The 27111-nt window shown below is 34.9% G+C and overlaps 1 protein-coding gene across 6 annotated transcripts in view; it reads left to right on the top strand.

The window, feature by feature from the left end:
• AP3B1 (adaptor related protein complex 3 subunit beta 1) overlaps positions 1-27111 on the top strand; it is a 276078-nt gene that overhangs the window by 235433 nt on the left and 13534 nt on the right. For 5 of the 6 annotated variants that reach the window (XR_009539505.1, XM_060143161.1, XM_060143163.1 and 2 more), the window contains exons 23-25: positions 680-911; positions 5254-5338; positions 23435-23532. Coding sequence is in view for 4 of the 6 variants with exons in the window: in XM_060143161.1 (XP_059999144.1) it covers positions 680-911; positions 5254-5338; positions 23435-23532 (415 nt within the window). In the remaining 2 variants the exon portion in view is untranslated. Of the gene's footprint in view, positions 1-679; positions 912-5253; positions 5339-23434; positions 23533-27111 lie in introns of those variants that run through there. The other variant, XR_009539506.1, reaches the window with a different exon arrangement.

Genomic DNA, 27111 nt, shown 5'->3' with positions numbered 1-27111 from the left:
ATATACCTAAATCAGTTCCTCATGAATTAAAAAATTAGAACCATGAAAGCTCCAGAAGAAAATGTAAGTGAATAGTTATCTGATCTTGAGGTAGGGAAGAGCTTTTTAATCATTAAAGCGACGGAAGAACCACCTTAAAAAGGAGGTCATAGTCTTCAGTTTACAGTGAAAGAAATTCAGGGTGAAAAAAGTTAAAGCAGTCAGGATTGGAAATGAAAGTATAAGATGTTCGTTATAGACAGATTATAATATCTTATAGTTTGAAAGCCCAAGAAAATCAAATGACAAATTATTAAAACTAATAAGAAAATTGGCAAAATGTCCAAATATAGTGTACCTAAGAAGAAAACAAAAACATTTATAAACTCTAAAAAAATTGAATATATTTATATAACTAAGATTATTCTCTTTTTAGATATAGATTGTCAAAATAGTTTAATATATGCCTGCAGAGTACAGAAGAATTTTAATACTGTTTCGAAGGCATTTACTTTACATTTTTATATAATTTCTGACTTCATATCTATGTGTGTGATATCCTACTAATGTCTATTATTGTGATTAATACTTTAGGGAAAACAGGAGTTAAGTGTTATGAATTTTTGTATATTTTTAAGAATTAATAACTATATTCACTAATTCTTTTTTTTTTCTTCTTCTTTTTTCCATTGTGCAATAGGTCAGTACTCCTGTCTTTGTACCGGTGAAAACTCATGTGCTGCTTCATCGGATGAGTGGAAAAGGACTAGCTGCCCATTATTTCTTTCCAAGACAGCCTTGCGTTTTTGGTGATAATATGGTCTCTGTGCAAATAACATTGAATAATACCACTGATTGGAAGGTAGAAAATATCCACATAGGGGAAAAGAAACTTCCTGTGGGCATGCAAATGCATGTTTTTAATCCAATAGGTAAATAGTAATTCTCATTTAAAGCTTTAACTGCATTTGATAATTAAATGTGTTCATTTTAAACTAGAATACATATTATTTTATTGACTATTAGCAAACTCGGTGTATATAAGTTTTTCCTTTTTAAACCGAATTTATCCTGTAAGATAAATACATGTCTTTGCCCTTAGTGAATTAGGTGCCAGCAGTGGTAATACCAGTACTAACGAAAGACTGTGTCTGGAGAGTCACAATTTCCTCCCGTTTTTCCTATCTGTATCACCTTCCCCAGCTCTCTTTCTGGTCAGCTTCACTTCCTGCATGATTTTAGTCTGGCTTTTGGGTATTGTACCTTCCATATCTCTCCTTCCCCATTTCCCTTCATATTCCATAGATTGAAAAGTGAAGGGAGCAAAGACTGAGAGGGTATGTACTATTCTGTTTGTCTTCCTTTCCATACATAGAAGGTAGAATAGCCCACAGTATGTTACTGGTATTTTTACACATCATGTTTTTTTAATCTGTTGCCACCATTTAAAAATCAGTATTTTTTTTTTACATTAAAGGACAAACCAAGAAATCTCACTGTTCATGGATAAAGCCCAAGATTATGGCGGTACAGGTGCTTTATTCCCACCTGCATGCAGCACAACCAGCCGATGCCAAGCCGGCTGCCCCTACCACGTAGCATGTGCTTTCCAGGCTACCTCAGTGCCCGTTATATCACACTGTCTCTCCAGCTGTCATCCCCTTCCCTTTTTTAAGTGTTTTACAAAAAATACACCTTTTAAAAATTAAGTGTAACAATTGTATGGCTAACTTTGAGTTTAAAATAGTATAATAATTAGAATGTCTATCTCTCTTTTTGTTTTGTGTAAGTGGAGGCAGTCCTACAGTTTAGTTGGGAGAAGCTTCAGGCAAAATCTTAATTAAAAGTAATATAAGGTTTCTGTCACTGAATCCTTGAAATATTACCATCAAAAGGCTCCAGGTAGTTCCTTTTTATAATACTTTAGGTGAGCAAAAGCCTTTTGACCGGGTAACTCTGCCTTTATTCATTACTGTCTATCATATAGCTATTCTGTTTTTTCTCCCTCTTTGCCTGAGTGAGCTCTTTCACATTGTTGAATTCTCTCCTATCATTTTCACGAGTCATTCAGTAAAGAAGTCATTCTTTGTGTTATATTTTTCCACCAAGAAAAAAAAATTCCTAATAGATGAAATATGATAGACTTTTATAAGCAACCAAAGTAGAGAGAAGTAGAGTTAAAGTAAGTTGATTTCAGAACCCATGTAATATCCTCTTTGAAAAATAATTTGGTAATTAAGACACACTATTTAAAGACTATAGTGCCTGATTTTTATTGAATTATTTTATGAAGTTAATATATTGCTAAGGAATTAAAGAATATCCCAATTTGTATTCTTTTTTACTGCTTGAAATCCAGCTTTTTTTACCTAGTTAAAAAATTAATTTAGTTTAAAAAGTGTCACGCAGCTGATATATGCATTGTCTGAAGGTTGAAAATGTTATCCAAAGGTTAAAACAGTAGAACAGTGTTATCATTTCTTTGAGCTGGCATAATGAGTTGATGAGTTGACCTTTTGTTGGCCTATGTAGAATAGAAGAAATAAGTATAATAAATTTCATAATATGGCCTTAACACCAAAATAAAATATCGATATATGCCATTGCCTCAGTACTAGTAATAGGCTTTCTTTCCTTTTCTTTTCTTAGGCAAAGTTTTTGTAGTGTTTCGTTTGTTCTGTTGCCATTTATTGAATACCCTCAAGATACAGAATTCTTTCCCATGCAGTAATTTGTATGTAATACCACTTAGTCTCTTTCGTCAATAGGTAACCGTAGAGTTCAGAGTATGAAATATCTTAATTAGTCCAAAAAAAATCATAGGAATGCAACAAATAACAGATACTGCATTTTCATTTTTTGTGAAATAAGGGAAGTAAGATATTTGTTTTATTTAATAAGTACATATGCATATGTTAAGGAGTCCGGCGGCTTTCTTATTTGTCACCAATCTGTTCTCTTTTTTCTCTATGAGATGACTTTTGTCAGGATTTTGCATGAAACTGGATTCCTTGCAAGAATATTAGGAATAAAGTGCCATTTTTTCCCAAAGAGATCAGGCACATATACACAAGAGGTTTAAAACACACACACACACGCACGCACGCACGCACGCACGCACGCTCGCTCGCTCACTCACTCACTCACTCACTCACTCACTCAAAGAGTAGCCTTAGGGTCTCTGCACTATATTCAGTGACTTTATGATAACAATTGACAAGTTTGAGTTCAGCTAAGATTTCACTAGTTACTGTACAACTGTCACATCAAAGTAGATGGCATCTTGTGTGATTTAATTTTTCATTATTAATGGTGCAGTGTAATAGAGCCAGTGTTTTTCAGCCATTTCTGCATAACCCTCTCACGTATATTGCAATGATCCAGAAGCAGTATTCAACTACAAACACCCAATTGAATAAACTTTTCCAATGTAGTAAGCTTGAAATATAAAAATCTATTATATGAATAATTTTATGCTGATCACTTTGCTCTTGAAGCATTCATATAATAAAACATACCATTGATCATGAACTATCCTTCAGAATTAGTATGGCACTAAGCTCACAGTTAATTATCTTAAGACTGAGGAAGTTATGAAACTGTGTCAGACAGTGCCATCATCAAGGCATCTTGAGAACCGTCACTTTGTCAAATGAAATATGGGGATACGTGATGTAGAGAGATCTAAGTTCCGAATGCCATCATGCTTTGGAGATGACAGCATCTACTACCAATGTGGTGTCAGCTGCAAATAGGACCAAACCCCAGTATATCTGTAGCACAGAAGAAAACATCAAGGATTCACTGAAGAACAGTTTTGAGCAATGTGACTGACAAAACTATGAACTGATAAGGTGTAGCTTTAGGAGAAATGCAAGGAAACTATTATTATGGTAATTTACAATAAAGCTTGTTTGCCAAAGATTAGGTAGCAAGTCTTCTGGTACTTAACATGCCATCCTGGTAAATGTTAGGTTTATAAACAAATTAAATTCAAACTGGAATCAGGAAACCAACTAATAAATTAGCAAGCAAACCAATAACACTTTAAAAATCAGCATCAAACAAATACCTTCTTATAATGCCTAATCTTCACTGAGCCTTTGAGATATAAAAATACTTAGTATCTTAAGCTTATTGAATTGTTCTTTTGTCCTATCTATACCATCATTTCTGTAATGGTTAGCATTAAATGGCAAATTGTACCTATCAATAAGCCCTAGAATAATCACAGTCTACTGGATTAGTATGTGCTTGCTAAAATATAACTACATCTAATAATATATATGCAGAAGAGATAAAACTAAATATAAAGCTACTGTGCAATACAACTGCAGTTGTACTAGAGACTTTAAGCAAAGTAGAAATCAAAAGTGAATGGTTTCTATTTAAATATAATAAATATACATAAATATTTATACTTAATAGGTATATGTTTAAGATCCCTCATTATTCTGATGTACAGCATTACACTTTGACTCTGGAATCATAAGCAGAATAAAATGGTGTTATTGTTTATCTTGAGTTTTATCATTATCAACTGAAAAAACACCAGTATTGTATATTGAAACAGTTATTTCCCACACTTGATTAGTTGATAGATGAAGCTTCAGAAATTACAAATCTATGAAATGTCACTTTATTATTTATTTTTTTCAAGATAATCTAATCTGCTACTAAATTTTCTTCCAGTAATTTTTTGACTAATGCAGTTAGACTTATTGTTTGGGGTTCCTATAATGCCAGTTGTCTTGGTTAATATCTGAGGACAACAAATTAATTTCTTCTTCCAGTTTTGCTTTAATTTGCATGTTTTAAATTTTGGATTTTTTCCCCTGTGGAAATTTAGAACATTGTTGAAAATTTTCTTTTTATATCTAGAGTAAATATTCCATAGTTTCAAGTACACAATCTCTTAAAAGCACCCAGAGTCTGTTACAGTTGTTCCAAACAGGAAAACATTTATTTCCTTCTCACCTTCAATGCCTATAAAGACAATATTGTAAAACATGAAATTTCTCAGGATGAGGTGTATTTCTGAAACAAATAGATATAATGTGTTCATTGAAGTATGGACAGAATTAAGTTGTGAAAAAGAGGCTTCAAGTGAAATTACTTTATAATTTGCTTTAATACTCTTAGTTTGAAATTATTCTTACAAGCCATCATTAAATTTGACTGTTTTAACCAAACTACAAACATTACATAAGATTTTAGTGTTTAGTCTTTTTCACATCCTCTGTGTTTCCATGTCTAAATTATCTTATCTCCTAGAATCTCTTGAGCCTGAGGGATCCATTACTGTTTCAATGGGTATTGACTTTTGTGATTCCACTCAGACTGCCAGTTTCCAGTTGTGGTAAGTTCAATTGTTCATCTATATTTCATATTACTATAAACAATAGCAGATTAAAATCAAGGCTTTCAGCAGCTTTTTCTTTGAGAGACAGAACATTTACACAAACATGCTTTTCTTTGGTAATGTTTAGACTGCCATGGACAAATTATGTGCAATATATGTTTTTAGTATTTGTTACACAGATAGCCATTACAGTCTACCATATGTGGTTGAACTTCACAGTTTGTTGGCTAAAGTGAGAAGCTACTGCTAATTTTTTTTTTTTTTTTTTTTTTTTTTTTTGCTTATCTCTGTGCTAGTGGAAAATTTATGATAAAATTCATGAGGAAAACTCAGGAGAAATTAAAAACTTTAATAATATTGTTGGCTAGCCCAGAGAAGATATCTTTTGAAACATTTTATATGTTACCTCGAGCCTCTTAAGTGGAGAATTATTGATTCTGTCAGTACCAGAAACTCATAGATTTTTCATAGATTTTTACTTTAATTTACAAACTGCTTTTGATAAAATTCAAAAGAGAACATTTATCAGTTGGCAAAGGTTTCATAGGTGAATACTATTTAAAAGAGCTTTTCTAGAATTGTGTTTTATCATTGTTATTGTTTTATATAATGTTTATACATTTCTGATGAAATCCAGAAACTATTAGCAAACCTAATGCAAAGCTATATTCATGCATCTTTAAGAATTATCTTTGAACTCATTTCTTTTGTATTTTTCTGATCTAAGATATGATGTGTTATTTTGATTTGAAGTTCTTATTCTGAAAAGAATTGAGGCATTTTATTTATCTAAATTTTAGCTAGCTTCTAACAGAATTTTTTATGATAAAAATCTCCAGGTTTAGGAAATAGTCACTTTTAAATAAGTTTATAGGTTGAATATAGTGAACCTTTCTTTTTCATATACCTTTTCAGTTTACCAGTAATTCAGGCCTAATATTATACCATTTATTGCTGAGAACCTGCAATGATGAATATAAGCAATGTAGCATAACACATTGATTTTATGCAGATCATCACCTTTATGTTTTGGGAGGTCTACTATATTAGTGATATATAAAAACTGATTACTTTTCCCCACATTGCCTAGTAATTGTTTATTATTTTTCTATTAGACAAACAACACAGATCGATATTACTGAGCACAAGACTATGAGTAACATCATTCTAAATAGATTTACCTCCAACACCAGAGGTATATTCATTTTAATGATTTCGACAATGTGAGTCCAATGACAAAGCTTATGCACTAAGTTAGGGCAAGATTAAGAACTAAAAAAATTCTTCTTTCTTTTCAATTTGTATAAAAAACCTTTTATATTTCTATGCAATGAAGGGTTTTAAAAAAGGTTTTTTCATTACAAAGATTTTCTCTTTAGTCCATTACACAAGATTTGCGTCTTGTCTTTCACAATTAACTAAGTCCCTTTAGGATAAATATTTAGGTAATGTTTGATTTTTAACTTATGCTGGGAAGTGTATATAAACAGTTTTTTCTCAGTTTCTCTTAAACTAATTTTAGGAAAATGATGAATTTATTTTAGATAGAAAATAGCCTTAGCTATTATAAGCATTTACACTAATATGTTTTTCTGTTGTGAAGGTATAAATTAGTTATATATTTTAGATTTTTATTAAGCACATATGCACACTAAATCAAAAATTATTCTTGTGTGTGTTCCAAAAAGAACACTTTGTCTTGCATCAACTGTAATTGATCCTGAAGCAGTGTAATCACAATTACTCACTTTCTTAATTGACCTGCCCAAAATCAGAAAATGGAAACCGATCGACAGTGTTTAAATCAATAGATTCATAGTAGTGCTAGTGGGGGTAGGGAGATAGTGGTAATGGGTTGATCAATTGGTCTTAGATGCCAGTCACTGACTGTGCCTTTTGCATAGTAAATAGCACTTTTTCCTTAGTGATGAGCTGTATTAGTTTTGGTAGTTCAATAAAAAGGAAAAAAAAGCAAGAATGGCCGATATTGAATTTTTTCCTCAAAAAACATTATACAAATCAATACATAAAATTATGGGTAATAAGAGCATATTTGATAGGAAGCCTTCAGAAATGCTGAGAACATGGACTGTGAGCCTTTCAGGTACACTTCTATTTATTAAAAGAAAAGGAACCAGAGTAAAATGATCCTACTTTAGCTTCTAGATTAATTCTCTGTATTATTATAGTTATATGATGCATATATAGATAGATAAAGCTATTATATGTGACTATGTAGTTATATGGACACTTGATAAGTATTAATGTCTCTTTTTTTGCTTTGCATTTTAAATGGTCATCAAATTAAGTCCTTGATTAAATTTATTGAGATTGAAAATATGTATAATATACATAAATGTATCTCTAAAAGTAGATGCAGTACATAAACAGGTCTCATCCTTGTGATTAGCAGATATTAATGTATTAACTAGTATGAAAAATTATATGGCTTGGCTCAAGTTAGAGGACTGAGCACTAACATCCGCCCCTCTTTTTGCCCGAAATCCATTAAAAAGACAGAAAATACATTCTTTAATAGAAAGTGAGCACTAAAAAGAGAAAGAGTGCTATTAGCTGACCAGAAATTATGAAGAATTATTGCCAGTTAGAAAGCAAATGGGAGCAGATAAACAATAACAGAGAAAATAAAAACCACAGAGCAAAACACTCATGGGAGAAAACTACTATAATGGTAAGAACAAGTCTGGCAGAATATCAAACAAAGTGAACTAGCAAAAAGAAAAGTTAGGGTAAGATAGTATTAGGAAATTAAAGAATGACTTCCAACCTGCATTTCCCCAACCTTGCCCCTAGCAGCAGGCAGCATACACATTTAATCAGAGACCTAAAAATTACCCTGTAAAGAAAGTGAACAACTACTTGCCTGGGAAGGACTTTTGGTGAGGATGTGCCCTAAGAGAACAGCGGGGGTTGAGTTTATAGGAAGGAGGCCGGATGGTCATAGATGAGATGAAATGCAGTTCTACCCAAGAGAATGATATTCTCAAGTCGCCTACCACGAGGGTAAAGCCAATCTTACATCTGTTGGTGAAGAGATAAGGCCATTGCCTGCCTGCCTCCCAACTTCATGACCATAACCAGTCATGTCTCACCCACTTAAGAAAACTCCAGCCAGCCCACCAGAGGAGAGGAGACCCATAGAAATAACACTCACTAACATGTATCGAGCAGTAGCTGTGTGCTAGGCACTGTTCTAAACACTGCATTGTGTGTGTTAGTTTACTTAATTCTCAAAACATGCCTATGAGGTGAGTATTATTATTATTCCATTTTAGAGGTGAGTAAACTAAGGCACAGGAAGAAAACTTGCCCAAAATCTTATAGCTAATATGCATCAGAACTTGCTTTGTTTGTTAATTAACCTGGTCCTTCATTATAAATATAAACAGACAGCTTAGGATGACCAGACTTTTGAGGGAAAGCCTCAATTTGAAAGGGAAAGCTCAAAATGACTTACAAAGACTTACCAATTGTGAAGGGAGCAATTTGAGAAAGAAAAGAGATATCTTTAAAAATTACAACTAATATCTAATTCAAGAGAACTATATCTGTAAAGCAAGAATTTACTGCTGGGCTTCCCTGGTGGCGGAGTGGTTGAGAGTCTGCCTGCCGATGCAGGGGACATGGGTTCATGCCCCGGTCCGGGAAGATCCCACATGCCGCGGAGCGGCTGGACCCGTGAGCCATGGCAGCTGAGACTGCGCGTCCGGAGCCTGTGCTCCACAACGGGAGAGGCTACAACAGTGAGAGGCCCGCGTACCGCAAAAAAAAAAAGTTAGAAAGATACACGGTCTATAGTAAATATTCACAAGTGATTGTTGCTGCTGTGCTTACTATCCTATTAAAGCTATAAAATCCATAAAACAAAAACAAAAAAAGAATATACTGCGTATTTGAGAAGGAGTAATTAGACAATTTAAAATATATTCTTGGAGATCTAAAAACACAAAAAGCCAAAAGGACTCAGTAGGTGGATGATAGACTGGACACAGCTGAAGCCTGATTTAGTGTTCCATAAGAGGGAGTCAATGAAATCAACTAGAATAGAAGACAAAAAGACAAGGATGGAAAATATAAAAACAAAAGTTAAAAGAATCAGTTCATCTGGGACTTCCCTGGTGGCGCAATGGTTAATAATCTGCCTGCCAATGCAGGGGACACGGGTTCAATCCCTGGACTGGGAGGATCCCACATGCCGCAGAGCAACTAAGCCCGTGCACCACAACTACTGAGCCTGCGCTCCAGAGCCCGCAAGCCACAACTACTTAGCCTGTGTGCCACAACTACTGAAGCCCCTGTGCCTAGAGCCCATGCTCCACAACAAGAGAAGCCACCGCAATGAGAAGCCCACGTACCTTAATGAAGAGTAGCCCCTGCTCACCACAACTAGAGAAAGCCCGCATGTGGCAACAAAGACCCAATGCAGCCAGAAATTAATTAACTAATTAATTAATTTTTTAAAAAATGATGCTTCCTCTTTAAAAATAAAAGAATCAATTCATCTAATAGAAGATCTAGAAGGAAAGAAAAGAGACAATGGAGAAAAGAAATAATTAAATAAATTATAGGAGAAAATTTTCCCAAGCAAAAGAAATGTACACACCTTCAGATTGAAAGGATCCATCAGAGGCCAAACAGAGTGAATGTGAACAACTAGCAAAAAGGCCACATCCTGGTAGAATTTTTATTGTTTTTTAATATTTTTTAAATTTTTGCATTTTTAAAGTAATTTTTATTGGAGTATGGTTGCTTTATAATGTTGTGTTAGCCTTCAGTGCACAACAAAATGAATCAGCCATACACATACAGTTATTATCCCCTCCCTTTTGGACTTCCCTCCCATTTAGCTTACCACAGTGCATTAGGTAGAGTTCTCTGTGCTATACAGCATGTTCCCATCAGTAATGTATATGTGTCAATCCCAGTCTCCCAATCCCTCCCACCCCACCCCTTTCCCCCTTGGTATCCGCACATTTGTTCTCTACGTCTGTGTCTCTATTTCTGCTTTGAATATAAGATCATCTATACCATTTTTCTAGATTCCACATATATGCGTTATTATACAATAATTGCTTTACTCTTTCTGACTTACTGACTCACTCTGTATGACACTCTCTAGGTCCATCCACGTCTCTACAAATGACCCCATTTCATTCCTTTTTATGGCTGAGTAATATTCCATTGTGTATATGTGCCACATCTTCTTTATCTATTCCTCTGTTGATGGACATTTAGGTTGCTTCCATGTCCTGGCTATTGTAAATAGTGCTGCTATGAACATTGGCATGCATGTGTTTTTTTGAATTATGGTTTTCTCTGGGTATATGCCCAGTAGTGGGATTGTTGGGTCATATGGTAGTTCTGTTTTTAGTTTTTTAAGGAAACTCCATGCTGTTTTCCGTAGTGGCTGTATCAATTTACATTCCCACCAACAATGTTTGAGGGTTCCCTTTTCTCCACACCTTCTCCAGCATTTATTGTTCGTAGATTTTTTGATGATGGCCATTCTGACTGGTGTGAGGTGATACCTCATTATCGTTTTGATTTGCATTTCTCTAATGATTAGTGATGTTGAGCATCCTTTCATGTGTCTGTTGGCAGACAGTTGGCAGTATATCTTCTTTGGAGAAATGTCTGTTTAGGTCTTCTGCCCATTTTTGGATTGGGTTGTTTGTTTTTTTGATATTGAGCTTATGAGCTGCTTGTACATTTTGGAGATTAATCCTTTGTCAGTTGCTTCGTTTGTAGATATTTTCTCCCATTCTAAGGGTTGTCTTTTCGTCTTGTTTATGGTTTCCTTAGCTGTGCAAAAGCTTTTAAGTTTCATTAGGTCCCATTTCTTTATTTTTGTTTTAATTTTCATTACTTTAGGAGGTGGGTCAAAAAAGATGTTGCTGTGATTTATGTCAAAGAGTGTTCTGCCTGTGTTTTCCTCTAAGAGTTTATAGTGTCTGGTCTTACATTTAGGTCTCTAATCCATTTTGAGTTTATTTTTGTGTATGGTGTTAGAGAGTGTTCTAATTTCATTCTTCTACATGTAGCTGTCCAGTTTCCCCAGCACCACTTATTGAAGAGGCTGTCTTTTCTGCATTCTATATTTTTGCCTCCTTTGTCATAGATTAGGTGACCATAGGTGTGTGGGTTTATCTCTGGGCTTTCTATCTTGTTCCACTGATCTATATTTTTGTTTTTGTGCCAGTACCATATTGTCTTGATTACTATAGCTTTGCAGTATAGTCTGAAGTCGGGGAGTCTGATTCCTCCAGCTCCATTTTTTTCCCCTCAAGATTGCTTTGGCTATTCAGGGTCTTTTGTGTTTCCATACAAATTTTTGGATTTTTTCTTCTAGCTCTGTAAAAAAATGCCATTGGTAGTTTGATAGGGATTGCATTGAACTTATAGATTGCTTTGGGTAGTATAGTCATTTTCACAATACTGATTCTTCCAATCCAAGAACACGGTATTTCTCTCCATCTGTTTCTGTCATCTTTGATTTCTTTCATCAGTGTCTTATAGTTTTCTGAGTACAGGGCTTTTACCTCCTTAGGTAGGTTTAGTCCTAGGTATTCTTTTTGTTGCAATGGTGAATGGGATTGTTTCCTTAATTTCTCTTTCTGATCTTTCGTTCTTAGTGTATAGGAATGCAAGAGATTTCTGTGCATTAATTTTGTATCCTGCAACTTTACCAAATTCATTGATTAGCTCTAATAATTTTCTGGTGACATCTTTAGGACTATCTATATATAGTATTATATCATCTCCAAACAGTGACAGTTTTACTTCTTCTTTTCCAATTTGTATTCCTTTTATTTCTTTTTCTTCTCTGATTGTTGTGGCTAGGACTTCCAAAACTCTGTTGAATAATAGTGGCGAGAGTGGACATCCTTGTCTTGTTCCTGATCTTAGAGGAAATGCTTTCAGTTTTTCACCATTGAGAATGATGTTTGCTGTGGGTTTGTCATATATGGCCTTTATTATGTTGAGGTAGGTTTCCTCTGTGCCCACTTTCTGGAGAGTTTTTGTCATAAAACTGTTGAATTTTGTCAAAAGCTTTTTCTACATCTCTTGAGATGATTGTATGGTTTTTATTCTTCCATTTGTTAATATGGTGTATCACATTGATTGATTTGTGTGTATTGAAGAATCCTTGCATCCCTGGGATAAATCCCACTTGATCATGGTATATGATCCTTTTAATGTGCTGTTGGATTCTGTTTGCTAGTATTTTGTTGAGGATTTTTGCATCTATATTCATCAGTGATATTGGCGTGTAATTTTCTTTTTTTGTGATATCTTTGTCTGGTTTTGGTATCAGGGTGATGGTAGCCTCGTAGAATGAGTTTGAGAGTGTTCCATCCTCGGCAATTCTTTGGAAGAGTTTGAGAAGTATGGGTGTTAGCTCTTCTCTAAATGTTTGATAGAGTTCACCTGTGAAGCCCTCTGGTCCTGGACTTCTGTTTGTTGGAAGATTTTAATCACAGTTTCAATTTCATTACTTGCAATTGATCTGTTCATATTTTCTATTTCTTCTTGATCCAGCCTTGAAAGGTTGTACTTTTCTAAGAATTTGTCCATCTCATCCAGGTTGTCCATTTTATTGGGATATAGTTGCTTGTAGTAGTCATGATCCTTTGTATTTCTATGGTGTCAGTTGTGACTTCTCCTTTTTCATTTCTAATGTTACTGATTTGAGTCCTCTCCCTCTTATTTTTGATGAGTCTGGCTAAAGGTTTATAATTTTGTTTATCTTCTCAAAGAACCAGCTTCTAGTTTTATTGATTATTACCATTGTTTTCTTTGTTTCTGTTTCATTTATTTCTGCTCTGATATTTTATGATTTCTTTCCTCCTACTGACTTTGGGTTTTGTTTTTTCTTCTTTCTCTAGTTGCTTTAGGTTTAACATTCGGTTGTTCATTTGAGATGTTTCTTGTTTCTTTGAGGTAGGATTGTATTGCTATAAACTTCCATCTTAGAATGGCTTTTGCTGCATCCCATAGGCTTTGGGTCATCGTGTTTTCATTGTCATTTGTTTCTAGGTATTTTTTGACTTCCTCTTTGATTTCTTCAGTGATCTCTTGGTTATTTAGTAACATATTGTTTAGCCGCCATGTGTTTGTATTTTTACAGTTTTTTTCCTGTAATTGATTTCTAATCTCGTAGCATTGTGGTCGAAAAGTTGCTTGCTACGATTTCAATTTTCTTACATTTACGGAGGCTTGATTTGTGACCCAAGATGTGATCTACCCTGGAGAATGTTCCATGAGCACTTGAGAAGAAAGTGTATTCTGCCACTTTCGGGTGGAATGTCCTATAAATACCAGTTAAGTCTATTTGGTCTGTTGTGTCATTTAAAGCTTGTGTTTCCTTTTTTATTTTCATTTTGGATGATCTGTCCATTGGTGTAAGTGGGGTGTTAAAGTCCCCCACTGTTGTTGTGCTGCTGTTGATTTCTCCTTTTATGGCTGTTAATATTTGCGTTATGTATTTAGGTGCTCTTATGTTAGGTGCATAGATATTTACAATTTTTTTATATTCTTCTCGGATTGATCCCTTGATTATTATGTAGTGTCCTTCCTTGTCTCTTGTAATAGTCTTTATTTTAAAGTCTGTCTTGTCTGATATGAGTATTGCTACTCCAGCTTTCTTTTGATTCCTCTTTGCATGGAATATCTTTTTCCATCCCCTCACTTTCATTCTGTATGTGTCCCTGCGTCTGAAGTTTGTCTCTTGTAGACAGCATATATATGGATCTTGTTTTTTGTATCCATTCAGTCAGTCTGTGTCTTTTGGTTGGAGCATTTAATCCATTTACAATAATTATAGATATGTATGTTCCTATTACCATTTTCTTAATTGTATTGGGTTTGTTTTTGTAGGTCTTTTACTTTTCTTGTGTTTCCCGCCTGAGGAAGCTCCTTTAGCATGTGTTGTAATGATGTTTCTGAATTCTCTTAGCTTTTGCTTGTCTGTAAAGCTTTTGACTTCTCCGTGGATTCTGAATGAGATCCTTGCTGGGTAGAGTAATCTTGGTTGTAAGTTTTTCCCTTTCATCACTTTAAATATGTCCTGCCATTCCCTTCTGGCCTGCAAAGTTTCTGCTGAAAAATCAGCTGACAACCTTATGGGGATTCCCTTGTAGGTTATTTGTTGCTTCTGGTAGAATTTTTAATAAGGAGAAAACTACTCTAGTATCTTCCAGAGAGGTGAAGAAAAGCAGCTCACCTAAAAATGAACAAGAATGTGAATGGAATCAGATTCCTCATCAGTACTGTCATCAGTTCTGGTGGCCAGAAGGCAAGGGACATAATCTTTAAAATTTGGTGGAAACGAAATAGACATTTTTCAGACAAGCAAAGATTCCATCAGTTTACCCACCAATGACCCTTTCTTGAAAGGATTACTCAAAGATATACTATAGTTTAAAAAAATTTTTTTATTTTGTGACAGAGAAAAACAGAATAAAAAGTAGACAGATAATTCAACTTGTAAAATCCGTCAATGTGTAAAAATAATTGTTCACCCCTAATGTAAAAAATAAATTTTAATAACCTGGAACCAAAATCTCGATGTGGACAAGTATGAGGAATGATGGTGTTCTTGTCATGCATGACAAGAGGATTGATTGATGGCTAAAAGGAGTTTAAATATGGTTTAAAGTGTTAAAGCTAACCTCTAAATTAAGGGAAATATGATGTATTATAACCTCCAAATGACTAAAGGGAAGAAGAAACGGAGTGCTTAAAACTTGACCAGTTTAACAAAGCAGGAAAAGGAAAAAAGCATGGTAAATAGAAAACAAAATAAGATGACTAGAAGGGGCCACACATACTAGTTATCAGAATTCATGTCAATAAGTTAAATTCCAGTGATACTGAACATGTAAAAAGCACAATTCAATATATACTATTTATAAGAACCCCACCTTAAAGAGGATGGCACAGAAAAATGGAGAATTACAAAATAAAATTTGTGTGTGTGTGTATTATCAGACATACAAGTTACCTATCACCACATGAAATATCAGAAGCATTCTCTTTTAAGTCAGAAAAGCAAGAGAAGGTTACCCTCTTTCAACACTATTTCACATTTTTATGGAAGTTCTAGCCAATACAAAAAGACAAGTAAAAATAGTTAGAGGTATACATCCTAGAAAGAAAGACACAAAATTATTATTTTTATTCAGTATATAATTGCCAACCCACAAAGTCTTAGAATCAATAGAAAATCTATTATTTAAGCTAATAAATAGGATACTGTTTAGGTACAGATCATTATATGAAAATCATTAACATTTCTGTATGGTAGGACTGACCAATTTTAAGACATTATGAATAAAATTATTATTTTTACAAGAACAACGAAAGGAATAAATTAACAAATATATGATACCGATGTGGGAAATTTTTTTTAAAAAACCTGAAACTTTCCTGAAGGCCATAAAAAGAAGATATAAATAATGTAATAAGTATACTATGTTCCTAAATGGGAGAGAGTACTCTCCCTCAGGTTAATCTTCAAATTCAGTTTGATTCAATGCTAAATTCCAGTAAGCCTTTTCAAAGAACTTGACAAATTTCTAAAATTCAACTGGAAAAAAGAATGTCCAAGAAAAGTCAAAACAAAAATTTAATGAGAAAAGCCTTTTTCAATAATAACTTCAAGATATTCTTCAAAGTCACAAGAGTATTTTTATTCAATGTAATTGGCTATTGTCAAAGGAATCAGTAAAACAAAACAGAGAATTTAGAAATTTTGTATATCATAAAGCTGACATTTCATATCACTGGGGAAAGAATGGACCAGTCGGTAAATGATGTGAGAACCATTATCGGGAAAAAACCAAAGATACCTTCCTCCCACAGATTACTCCAAAATAAATTCCCGATGGATTTATGGTTTAATTATAGAAACTATAAAATTGTTTAGAAATAATATAGACAAATATTTTTATACTCTTTGGGGGCAAAAGTCAAGCAAGACACAATATCCAGAAAGATATAGTGAAAAACTGACAGGTTTGATTATTAAAAATTTTAAACTTCTCTACAAAGAAGAAAAAAATAGATACCATAACACATGAGAGATAGAAAGTATTACAGCATATTTAGCAGACAGAAGTTTAGTAACCAGAATATATAAAGAACTCTTGCCATCAATAAAAAGGAATCTAATATAAAAGTGGAGAAAGGTTGAGAATAGTTCATTAACAAGAAAAGAAATGCAAATGATCTATAACAATAATATATACAACATTGGTAATAGAGAAATAAAAAAAATTTCATCCATCAGATTTGCAAAATTTTAAAATAATTTTAATATATGACATGGAAGGTACAGAAAAACGTGTATTCTTATTTACTGTTTGTGGAACTTCAAGTTGGCACCACTTTTTGTAGGTCAGTTTGGCAGTATTTTTCAAATGCTGATTATTCATACTCTTCAACTTAGTGATTTCATTTTTAGGGTGGCAAGCTTGGGGGGAGATATTGGTGCTTCTGCTGAAGAAATAGATCTATCCAAGGTTATTAAGTAAACATTGTTTGTAATAGAGAAAATTTGCAAATGAGAATTGATGGGGGAATGATTAAATAAATTATGATACATCCCTATTATGGATGTAGGTTTTGAGTATCAGTTATGCATTAAGCACTGTACTGGGTTATGTTATTTCATTTAATCGTTAAAACGAGCCCACAAGGGTGTCATTTTTCTCACTTCATAGATAAGGAAATTTGAGTCTCACAATGGTTAGACTACTTGCACATTTCTTACCTAGAAAATTTACCAGTTTGGATCGTAGGAGTCTGTGGAATGAGATTATATGTAGTACAAGTATATGCATTACAGTTAAATATAAAACACGTAGAATCTTGTCTTACATTAAACTGTTACACCATCTGATCCCATGTAATTAGGCTATTTAGAGCTGCCTAATAATAGTAGTTTGTTGATCTGGTAAACTGTTAATTCTGTTAAATTTACATCTATCATTACTCATTTTCAACATTCCCCTATCCATGTCAAGATAGCTGTGTTTAGCCCCATGTTCAACCAAGGAAGATGAGAGGAAAAAGAGCGGGACAAAAGAAAAGAAGAAGAGAGAGAAGCGAACAATAAAAGGGCAAAATATTTCAAAGGAGGCGCGTGAAAACTATGGAGAGCATCCTAGAACACTAATATAAATGAAAGTAAATTTTCCCCAAAATAAAGAGGAAACATTCCATCTTACTCCCCGCTAAGCCAAACCTTGCTTAGAAGCTGAGACTGCCTTATGCAGTATGTTATGTATATTAATTAGATTTTGCATTCAGTTGTGTGTAACAGAAACCCAACTGTGGTGACTTCACCAAATAGGGGTTTATTTATTATTCTCCTGGTACGAGAAGAACACAGGACAGCAGTTAAGAGCAGCTGGAGTAGCTCCACAATGTCTTTTGGTATAAGGTCTTTCCAACTTTTTGTTCCATGAGCTAATTTCATTAGCATGTGCCAGTCATCCTCGGGGTCACAAGATGGCTTCTCTACTTCCAGGATTCTATCTGCATTCTAGGCCAAAAAAAAAAGGTAAGAAGTGACATGAAGGGAGGAGCCACATCTGTGTCAGAAAAGCAAAACTTGGGACTTCCCTGGTGGTCCAGTGGTTTAGAATCCGCCTTCCAATGCAGGGGACAACGGGTTCAATCCCTGGTCGGGGAACTAAAATCCCACGTGCCGCAGGGCAACTGAACCCATGTGCCACAACTAGAGAGCCATGTGCCGCAACTACAGAGCCCACGTGCCACAGCTACAGAGAGCCCACATGCCACAACTAGAGAGAAGCCTGCGCTGCAACAAAGAACCTGCGCACTGCAACGTAAGATCCCGTGTGCTGCAACTAAGACCCGACACAGCCAAAAAATAAAAAGAAATACTAAAAAAAAAAAAAAAAAAAGAAAAGCAAAACTTTCCTAGGAGTCCCCAGCATACTTCTGTTCAGGCTTCATTGGTCATAACCAGGTCACTTGATCAGTCTTAGCTACAAGAGCCTGAGAAGAGAGTGTTCCTGTGGGCACATTGTCTACCTGAACAAAATCAGGATTATATCAGTAAAGAAGAAAAAGGAAAAAAAAATACTGAGTAAGCAACAAGTAGTGTCTGCCACAGCAATATTCCAGTTTTATTACATTTGTCTCATAAGACCCATTTTGGATGAACTTATATCCTTCGTTTTTCATACAGCATTACATGTTAATCACTTCACCAACCACAGAAAATAAAACATGCATTACCCAAAAGTAACAAAAGTGAAACATACCCAGTCAAGTTGAATAGTATATATTTATCTCTTAACACATGGGTTGTTGCCTGTGGGGACATTTCAGGATCACCTTTTTCCCCCAAACTTAAGCCTTCTGCTTATCCACCTTGATTTTCATATATGCCTTAGAAGGCAAGTCTACTTTCCCTTCTTTTCTCCACTCTCACACCCTTCTCCCTGGGCATCAGTGCTGTAGAGCTACCTTTAACCAAGAGGTAAATGGGATCCTTTTCAGGAGTGTTGGAAAGGAGAAGGCTGGTCATTTCACCCGTAATCTAAAAGAAAACATAAGTAGAGATAGTGTAGTATGTGTAATTTAACCCAGTGGTCCCTAACTTTTAAAATTGTATACGTCTGAGTAAAATATTTATACTACACACTCCCTATATGTATTGTGTGTGTGTCTCACTGTGCTAACATGTATGTACTAAGATATTATGTACAGACAAAAATAGAACTTCAGGGCTTCCCTGGTGGCACAGTGGTTGAGAGTCTGCCTGCTAGTGCAGGGGACGCGGGTTCGAGCCCTGGTCTGGGAGGATCCTACATGCCGCGGAGCAGCTAGGCCCGTGAGCCACAACTACTGAGCCTGCGCCTCTGGAGCCTGTGCTCTGCAACAAGAGAGGCCGCAATAGTGAGAGGCCCGCGCACCGCAATGAAGAGTGGCCCCCGCTTGCCACAATTAGAGAAAGCCCTTGCACAGAAACGAAGACCCAACATGGCAAAAATAAATTAATTAATTAATAAACTCCTACCCCCAACATCTAAAAAAAATATATAGAGAGAGAGAGAGAACTTCAGATAGAATGAGAAAAAAATAAACATAATTGATAGGGTTTTTTTCATCAGTGGATTTTCTACCTCAGGGGAGTGCCTTGTCCTTTCCCACTTTGGAGAACACTGATTTATCCAGTTATTTGAAGCCAAAATTTTATATTTCACACTAAATTAGTTCATGATATATATACCTATCCATTTACTCCTTTATCAGCCTTTACATTTCTCTTAATGTGACTTAGCCTTCCATTACATCAGCCTGGTCTTATCCTTCAAGTGTCCTACCCTCAACACTTGTATCTTGTTGTTTTGTTTTGTTTTGTTTTGCGGTAAGCGGGCCTCTCACTGTTGTGGCCTCTCCCGTTGCGGAGCTCCACGGCATGTGGGATCTTCCCGGACCGGGGCACGAACCCATGTCCCCTGCATCGGCAGGTGGACTGTCAACAACTGCGCCACCAGGGAAGCCCAACACTTCTATCTTACTAGCTCCTTCCCTGCTGTTTTTGGAAGAAATATCCTCCTTCATTCCAGGGCTGACCCATTTACCTAGTTCTTATGCTCTTAATCCCAACCTCATTTACCTCCTCTAAGACCTTACCCTATTTCTTTGTGTTGCACCAGCCTTTAATTATGCTCAAGTTTCTTTAAGCATTTTTCTTTTGCCTCTACGTCCTCATGAAGCTTCTGCTGCTTTCTGTCCCATGTTTTTCCCTGCCAGTTTTTCCATTCACCTTCAACTCACTGCGTTCTGCATTCTTCCTCTAGCTTTTACACGTGCTTCTTTTTATTCCTCCCTGCAGTATTTGACACACACCTTTTCTCCCCAGCCACTCTTTTCCAGGCTCTTCTGCAAGTTGCACCACTTCTGTTTTTACTTACATGTAGGGCTTCCCCTTCCACCTTATCCTTCTTCTTGGTATATCCTTTTTTCCTACATGATCTTATCTACTTACAAGGCTTCAGCCCTTCCCTGTACCATTCTGGTTACTTCCAAACTCATATATACTGCCCTGACCTCTTTTCTGATTCATGATCTGTATTTCCAATTATCTGCTAAATATCTCTTCCTGGGTAACTCAGTGGTACTCAAAGTAAAACATGATTAAATCCAAATCATTTTGTTTAATCCCCAAAACTCCTCTTCAGTGGAGGAAGTCATCCTCCCAGTCATTCACGTTAGACGGTTCAAAGTCTCTTCCTCCCATCCGTCACCAGATCTGTCCCTTTTAACTATAAAATACCCGCACCTCCCCCATTCTCAGTGCTACCCACCCTAGGGAAGCAACCTTGTATAGTGGAATAAAATATATATATATGGCAGCAGACATTATATAGCTGACTTTGGAGTAGGATAGACCTGGGTTCAAATCCCAGTGCTGCTGTGTTCAGTTCTTCATACTAGCTGTGTGGCCTTGGGCATGTTGTTTAGCTTCTCTTAATAAATTAGGGGTAACAGAAGCTACCTCTTCGGATCATTGTTATGACGTACTAAAGTAAAACACACAGTGCTAAAAACCCCTGCCTAGACTGTTAATTAGATTCCTTCCTGATTTACCTGCCTTGGATTTCTCCTGTACTCCACCTTTACACACTGCCAGCAGAGTTTATAAAATACATATGGGGTCATTTATTTTCCTATGTCAGAAGTCTCTGGTAGTTTCCTTTTTTTTTTCCCAGGAAACTTTGAAGCACCTTTGTCTGAGTTATAAGAGTAAATCATACACTTTGTCATACAAATCAGGACACTTCAGAGAGTGAAAGGAGACATTAACTGAACAAGATTCCAGGACAACTGCCATGGGAGAACTGGGACTAATGGTCATGCTGTGTATGCTGTTCCTTACAGTGTGCCCCCAATCCCATCTTTTGACACACCACACTGCTCACCATTCCCAAAACATAGGTGTAGAATCCCTAGAATGCTCCTCTCCCTCCTTTTGGAAGTAAACTTATCTCTACCTCTCTCCTGCAGAATTAATCAGCCCCTCTTCCTTGGACTATGATACTTTCTACATGTCTCTAACATAGCACTTACCTTTCTGTTATAAACATAATTGAACTCTTTCTCTCTCACTAAACTTGTAAACTTCAAGGGCCAATCTTACTTGTCTTTAAATCCCCAGACACACACAGTACATGGGATCAAGTTTGTATTCAGTAGATGTTTATTGAATTAATAAATTGGATTTATTGATTTGCCTTGGGCAATCCATGTGTGAATAATTCAAAACATTCTTTGGTTTTTTTTAGTCTAGTCCGTACCTTGTTCCATTTAAAAAAATAAGGCAGCTTAAAAGTTTATAGTGTATGATAGCATAAAATCAAAGTGGATTTTCTTTTCTTTCTTTATATTTTAATATTTGTCCCTACCCCACCCTTCAAGAAAGTATTTTTCTTAACCTAATGTTTGGTGTTTCTTATCCACAATTCCCATCTCCCTAGCCATCTTCCCACTGGCCATGAGACCCAGTTCTAACACAAAACTAGAATTCCTTCCCTGGGACTTTCAGTAAAGCTTTTGCTTTCCTGATAGAAAGGAACAGATTCAGTTGGCTCAATTTTTTTTTTTAATACTTGATTGGATTCTGCATTTATTTTGCTCCTTATACCTGTCTAAAAGCTTAAAGACTTTTGAACTTGACAGAATTCTGCACAATTTCAAATTCTCAGCATCATATAATTCCATCTATGTTTAAAATGCTATCTGATTGAATTCTGGTTACCTCACATGGCTTTTTATAATTGGCTTTTGCACCTTAAGAGATCAGCTTATAGTCATGCTGCATATTACAGTATTGTTACCTCAATTAATAGGAAATTTATTTCAAGGAAGTACATGAGAATAAGTAGTACAGAAATAGGAATCTTAGCCATGTGATCAGTCTTCATAAGAATGTATTGTAGGAAAAATCATGTAGTTAGTTGTCAGTTGGCTCAATTATTCACTACTCTTCCATCATCACTCTTCCTTCTTCAGTGGAATGTTAAAGTGGTACCTAAAGATACAGCAGCCATCTGGCAACCATGAGGATAAGAGCCAACACACTAGGGCTAGTGGAGTTGAAAGCTAGAGAAGCCTGGGTTCCTAACAGCATCTTTAAGCCATTGAACCAGCCTTTGACTGGTAACTTACAGGATTACTTATACACTGAACAATAAGCACCCATCTCTCAAGAAATTGTCAGTTGGATTTTCTGCTTCTTTGCAGCCAAACACATTGCGAACTGATACACTCATCAACCTAACTTCAAACTTGTAATTTTAAAACATTTTAAAGCAGTTTTAGTAATTTTTTAATAAAGATAGTAGTTTCATGAGATTTAAATGAAATAAATGCACTCAGTATTGTTTTTCTGTATGATGAAAATAGAAAGTTGCCTTTCCTAAATTCTTCATATCCTGTAATTTGAAAAACTTTCACCACATGTTCAATAATGTCAGTGAATAATGCTACTAGAAAATGAGGGGTTTTGTTTTAAGAAAGCAAGTTTGCAGATGAGGTATTATTTTTTTCACACATATCTTAACACAGTATGGTCACTCCATTTTATTCTTTACTTAAAAATTAATATCTTAAAAGACATATCTTAACTATTTAAGACTAAGCCACTCCATTTTCTACACTTTTACTACAAAATTGAAGATAAGATATTCTCTACTAGATAAGCTGCATTAAGTGTTCCTCTGATAGTAATGGATATATACCCTTGCTGCTTACCTATTTTTAAAAGTTCTATGTCAAATGGCATATTTACCATAACTGCATATTTTTGTAAAAAAAAAAATATATATATATATATATATACGTTTTCTAGTTCAGGTAACAGATGTATTTCTCTGCAGATAGTGTTGAGAAATATTTCAAACCTTTTTTAGCTGTGATATTTAAGCCAAGCAGATCTCTGTATGCTTTCATTGCACCTATTTAACTGCATAGTATTAAGAAGAATGTTTATTTATTAAGCATTTAGTCAGCTTTAATGTGTTTTTTCCTTAGTACCAAGGATGATTGCTTCAGTGTTAATATTCAGCCTCCTGTTGGAGAACTGCTTTTACCTGTGGCCATGTCAGAGAAAGATTTTAAGAAAGAGCAAGGTGAGAGATTATTACAATTTACTAGAAATTGGCATCCCAAATAACATGTGCTCATTCCTCTGGCTGGTCTCTAAAATAAATTACCATATGTACATAGCCATTAACAGATGTCAATGCACAATCTTCCAATTTTTGCTAATGCTTTGCGTTTATAAAATAACCTTAAAGGTATATGTTTGTCTACATTCCTGGCATACTTGCAAATTGATTAATATGTCTTTTAAATAATAAATTGGTTCTTAATTAACTTTTCAATTCTTGGAGTTTTGGTTTGTCAATCTAATGATATATTCATGTGTTTTGTATTAGTGAAAATGTCAGGAATTTGGGACTTAGCAAAGTCTCATCACTATACATGTTATGTTTCTGTATTTCCTCTCACTATAGAACTGTTTTTCGTGTTCTACTAATATATTTTTCCCTGTACACATTAGAGTGCCCTACCCTTCAAAATAAAATCCTAATTATAGCATTAAAATACCTCCATTTTCTTTTGAGCTTATTCTGTATTGAAGAAATGCTATGCTGTCAGGCTATATCAGAGCTGAAACATTCTAAAATAAGCACCAAAAAAAAAAATATTTTCAGCATAATGAAAGCATTAATATCTTAGGCTTGCCCTAGAGTTAGGCATACTTTCTAATAAAAACAATTTTTGTCATGTATGAATAAGGGAAAACAACTGTCTGATTTTATGTGTTTAAGAATTGAATTTATAAAAACCAGGACATATTTAAATGGTATAGTCAGCAATGTTTTAAAGTTTATGTGAATCTAGGCTATTTTTTCCTTTGGAGGGGGTTATCAATGATTCCCTTCATCTTGAGGTTATTAAATCATACCTGTCAAGCTTTCACAAAGTACAGGGAAACACAAATATCTACACCTAAAGAGAAGGGCTTGCTTCCTGGCACTCTATCATGTAGTGCCAGAGACTTTTTTTTTTTTTAAACTATGAACCTTTGCAATTCACAATGTCAGAAGGACCTGTTGTAGAAGAATCTCACAAAGAAAATCTCATACACGACTGTAAATTAATAGTAACCTTTTATTCTGCCTTATTTTTAAGTGATAAAAAAGAGTGACTAAATCCATCTTTGAGTTTACTTTTCTTGGATGTTGATTATTGCTATAGAAAGTCATATATGTGATTTTATTTTTCTATTGACCAATTGAATTGATTCTTACATTTGCTATTCTTACCCTTTGCTGGCTAAAGCCTGCCTCTCTGCTTTACACCTGCTCAGCAAACCCAGGTGAGTGGCACATAGGGACTGAATAAAGCCTTGGCACATTTATTGTTAAGGGGATATTCCTTTTTTGAAAAGTGCAGCTAAAGTATTTCTAAAGCAGCAGATTATTATATATCTTTTCTCTTCCTCAACTTTGGTTTAGAATTATGTACTTGATATTTTGATCAAGTTTTTTGTGCTCTGCTGTGACTGAGGGATTTTTTTCCCTGACTAGCCATACAGAACCGTAATCACGTGAGAGAGGAGTGCTTGGAGAACAGCTGTGGTCCTCTGTGGAGATGTTGCCAAAATTCCTTTTTCTTCTGCCATTTTACTTCTATGGTTGTTGATTATTTGTCTGAATAAATCTGGCAGCTGTTTGCTATGTTTAATAGAGCAGAAAGGCTACTCTGAATAAAGCTATTTGAAAATTTGTTTATATGGAGTATTTGTAAATCCTTGCAAGTCTCTTGGCATTTCTGTATCATGCTTTCTGTCCTCCTAAGTTCATTCTTTGATGTGGGACTTGATGCTGACAAATTTACCGCAGGTTTAAAGAGTCTTCAATAGCATCCTTTTAGTTCTAGATTTCAGCTGCTTTGGTAATAGAGGTCTCAATTCTCAACTTTACACATGTATTTATTTGTTATACTACTCTAGGAAGAGCTTAGCTTATTTTGCAGAAGATACCTATAAATGACTCATTAACTGAAAATTCTAAATCAGAATAAAAATCACTTTCCTCAGATTTTATCAGTGCAAACTTCGGGAAGTTAAAATGCCAATAAATTTAAGAAATGTCTGCGTGCATCATTACATGCTAGCTTTAACTTGTTTTTCTACTTTAAATAAAATGAATTTACACACTTAATATCTCGTTTCACAGGGCATATATTTCAAGACTCAAGAAATGTATTAAATGTATTAACTAGGATTTAACTGAAGAAATTATAATTAAAAACATGAGAAATATGGTTCTATTTTTATACAGATGTGCATATTTGAAAAGTGTATATAATATTAAATAAGAATACTTCTAACAGGTTGTACATATTAGATTAATATTTTTAAATGGAAATGTTTTATTCCTAATATACAGCCTGCTCTATCACTTTTTCTCAGTTGTTGCATTTAGAGTTCCATGACCAAACATGCATTTTTATAAGGTTGGTAGTCAAAGTACTAAACAAAAGATTGGTTTATTGTATATTTTGAAGTTATCCAGAGTATTCATATTATGAGCCTTAAGCAGAAGCCATATTTTTTTCATTATTATGAGTTTTGAGCCTTGCAAAGTTAGTTCATGATCTAGCTCTGGGATGATTCCAGTACTATCAATAGGATCTCTGTTTTACTTTTAAAACTGTAATTGCGTTTCTTGAAGCAGTTTTAATTGTAAGAGACCCAAGCCAACTGCTTATTCCAAATTTCCTCCTCTTATTCATTTTCTTCTTATGAATTAAATTGGAAATCTAAAACTTACAAGAAATTTTAAAAATCTTTTCTTATTTTATTTACATTTTAGCAGTTAATTACAGCTGATTAACCTAAATTAAGTGCTGTCCAGTGCCTCACCAAAATTCGGTAAATTCTAATGAAGCAACAAATTCTGTATCTGAGAATTTTAAAATATTTCTCCAGTAACTTTACCTTTATTATGCATGAGCAGGCTGTATAGTATTTGAAGTCTGTTTTTGTAGAAGAAACTTTTAATGATATCTTGGCATATTTTTCTTTCTCGTTAGATTAAGAATACCTGATATATTTTCATTTAGAAAAAATCTCTGGTTTAAGAAACCTAGAATGGCTACTTAATTTCATTATGATTTATACCTCCATCTTCTGGGTTGCTAGCTAGCAAGATGCTAATTCTTTAAATGGCCAGACATTCACTATTTTCTGGCCCTTAACCACCGCAGGCAATCATATTTGATGCCCCTTAATTAGAGCACCTTTTTTTCTTTCCAGGTTCTTTTTCCACCTCAGCAATCGAGACAATACATTTGCTTACCATGCTGCTCTCCTAAGTGTTCTTTTGCATGTAAATTAATCTTGATTCAGTTTACACTGTCATGCTGAGTGGTACAAATTGCCTATAACAATAAAACAGCATGAGTTAAAAATAAAGGGGGGTGGGAAGGCAGATTGAATGTGTGCCTTACTTGATAGCATGTTACTTTGCTTTATGCCAATACATTAGCTGGCGATAATGAATCTTCTGTTCTGAAAAGCATGGTTTAGTTGATTTTTTTTAATTTTACTTCAGTGGAGCAATACCTTGTCTCTTATAGACCAAGTTAGACAAACCATTAATGACAAGAGTGTTAAGGTTAAATATGAAGCAATG

Source organism: Lagenorhynchus albirostris, chromosome 3 (assembly GCF_949774975.1).
Source record: "Lagenorhynchus albirostris chromosome 3, mLagAlb1.1, whole genome shotgun sequence".
NCBI lineage: Eukaryota > Metazoa > Chordata > Mammalia > Artiodactyla > Delphinidae > Lagenorhynchus > Lagenorhynchus albirostris.
The sequence above is the reverse complement of the archived record's forward strand: the minus strand, read 5'-3'. Positions and strand labels throughout refer to the sequence as shown.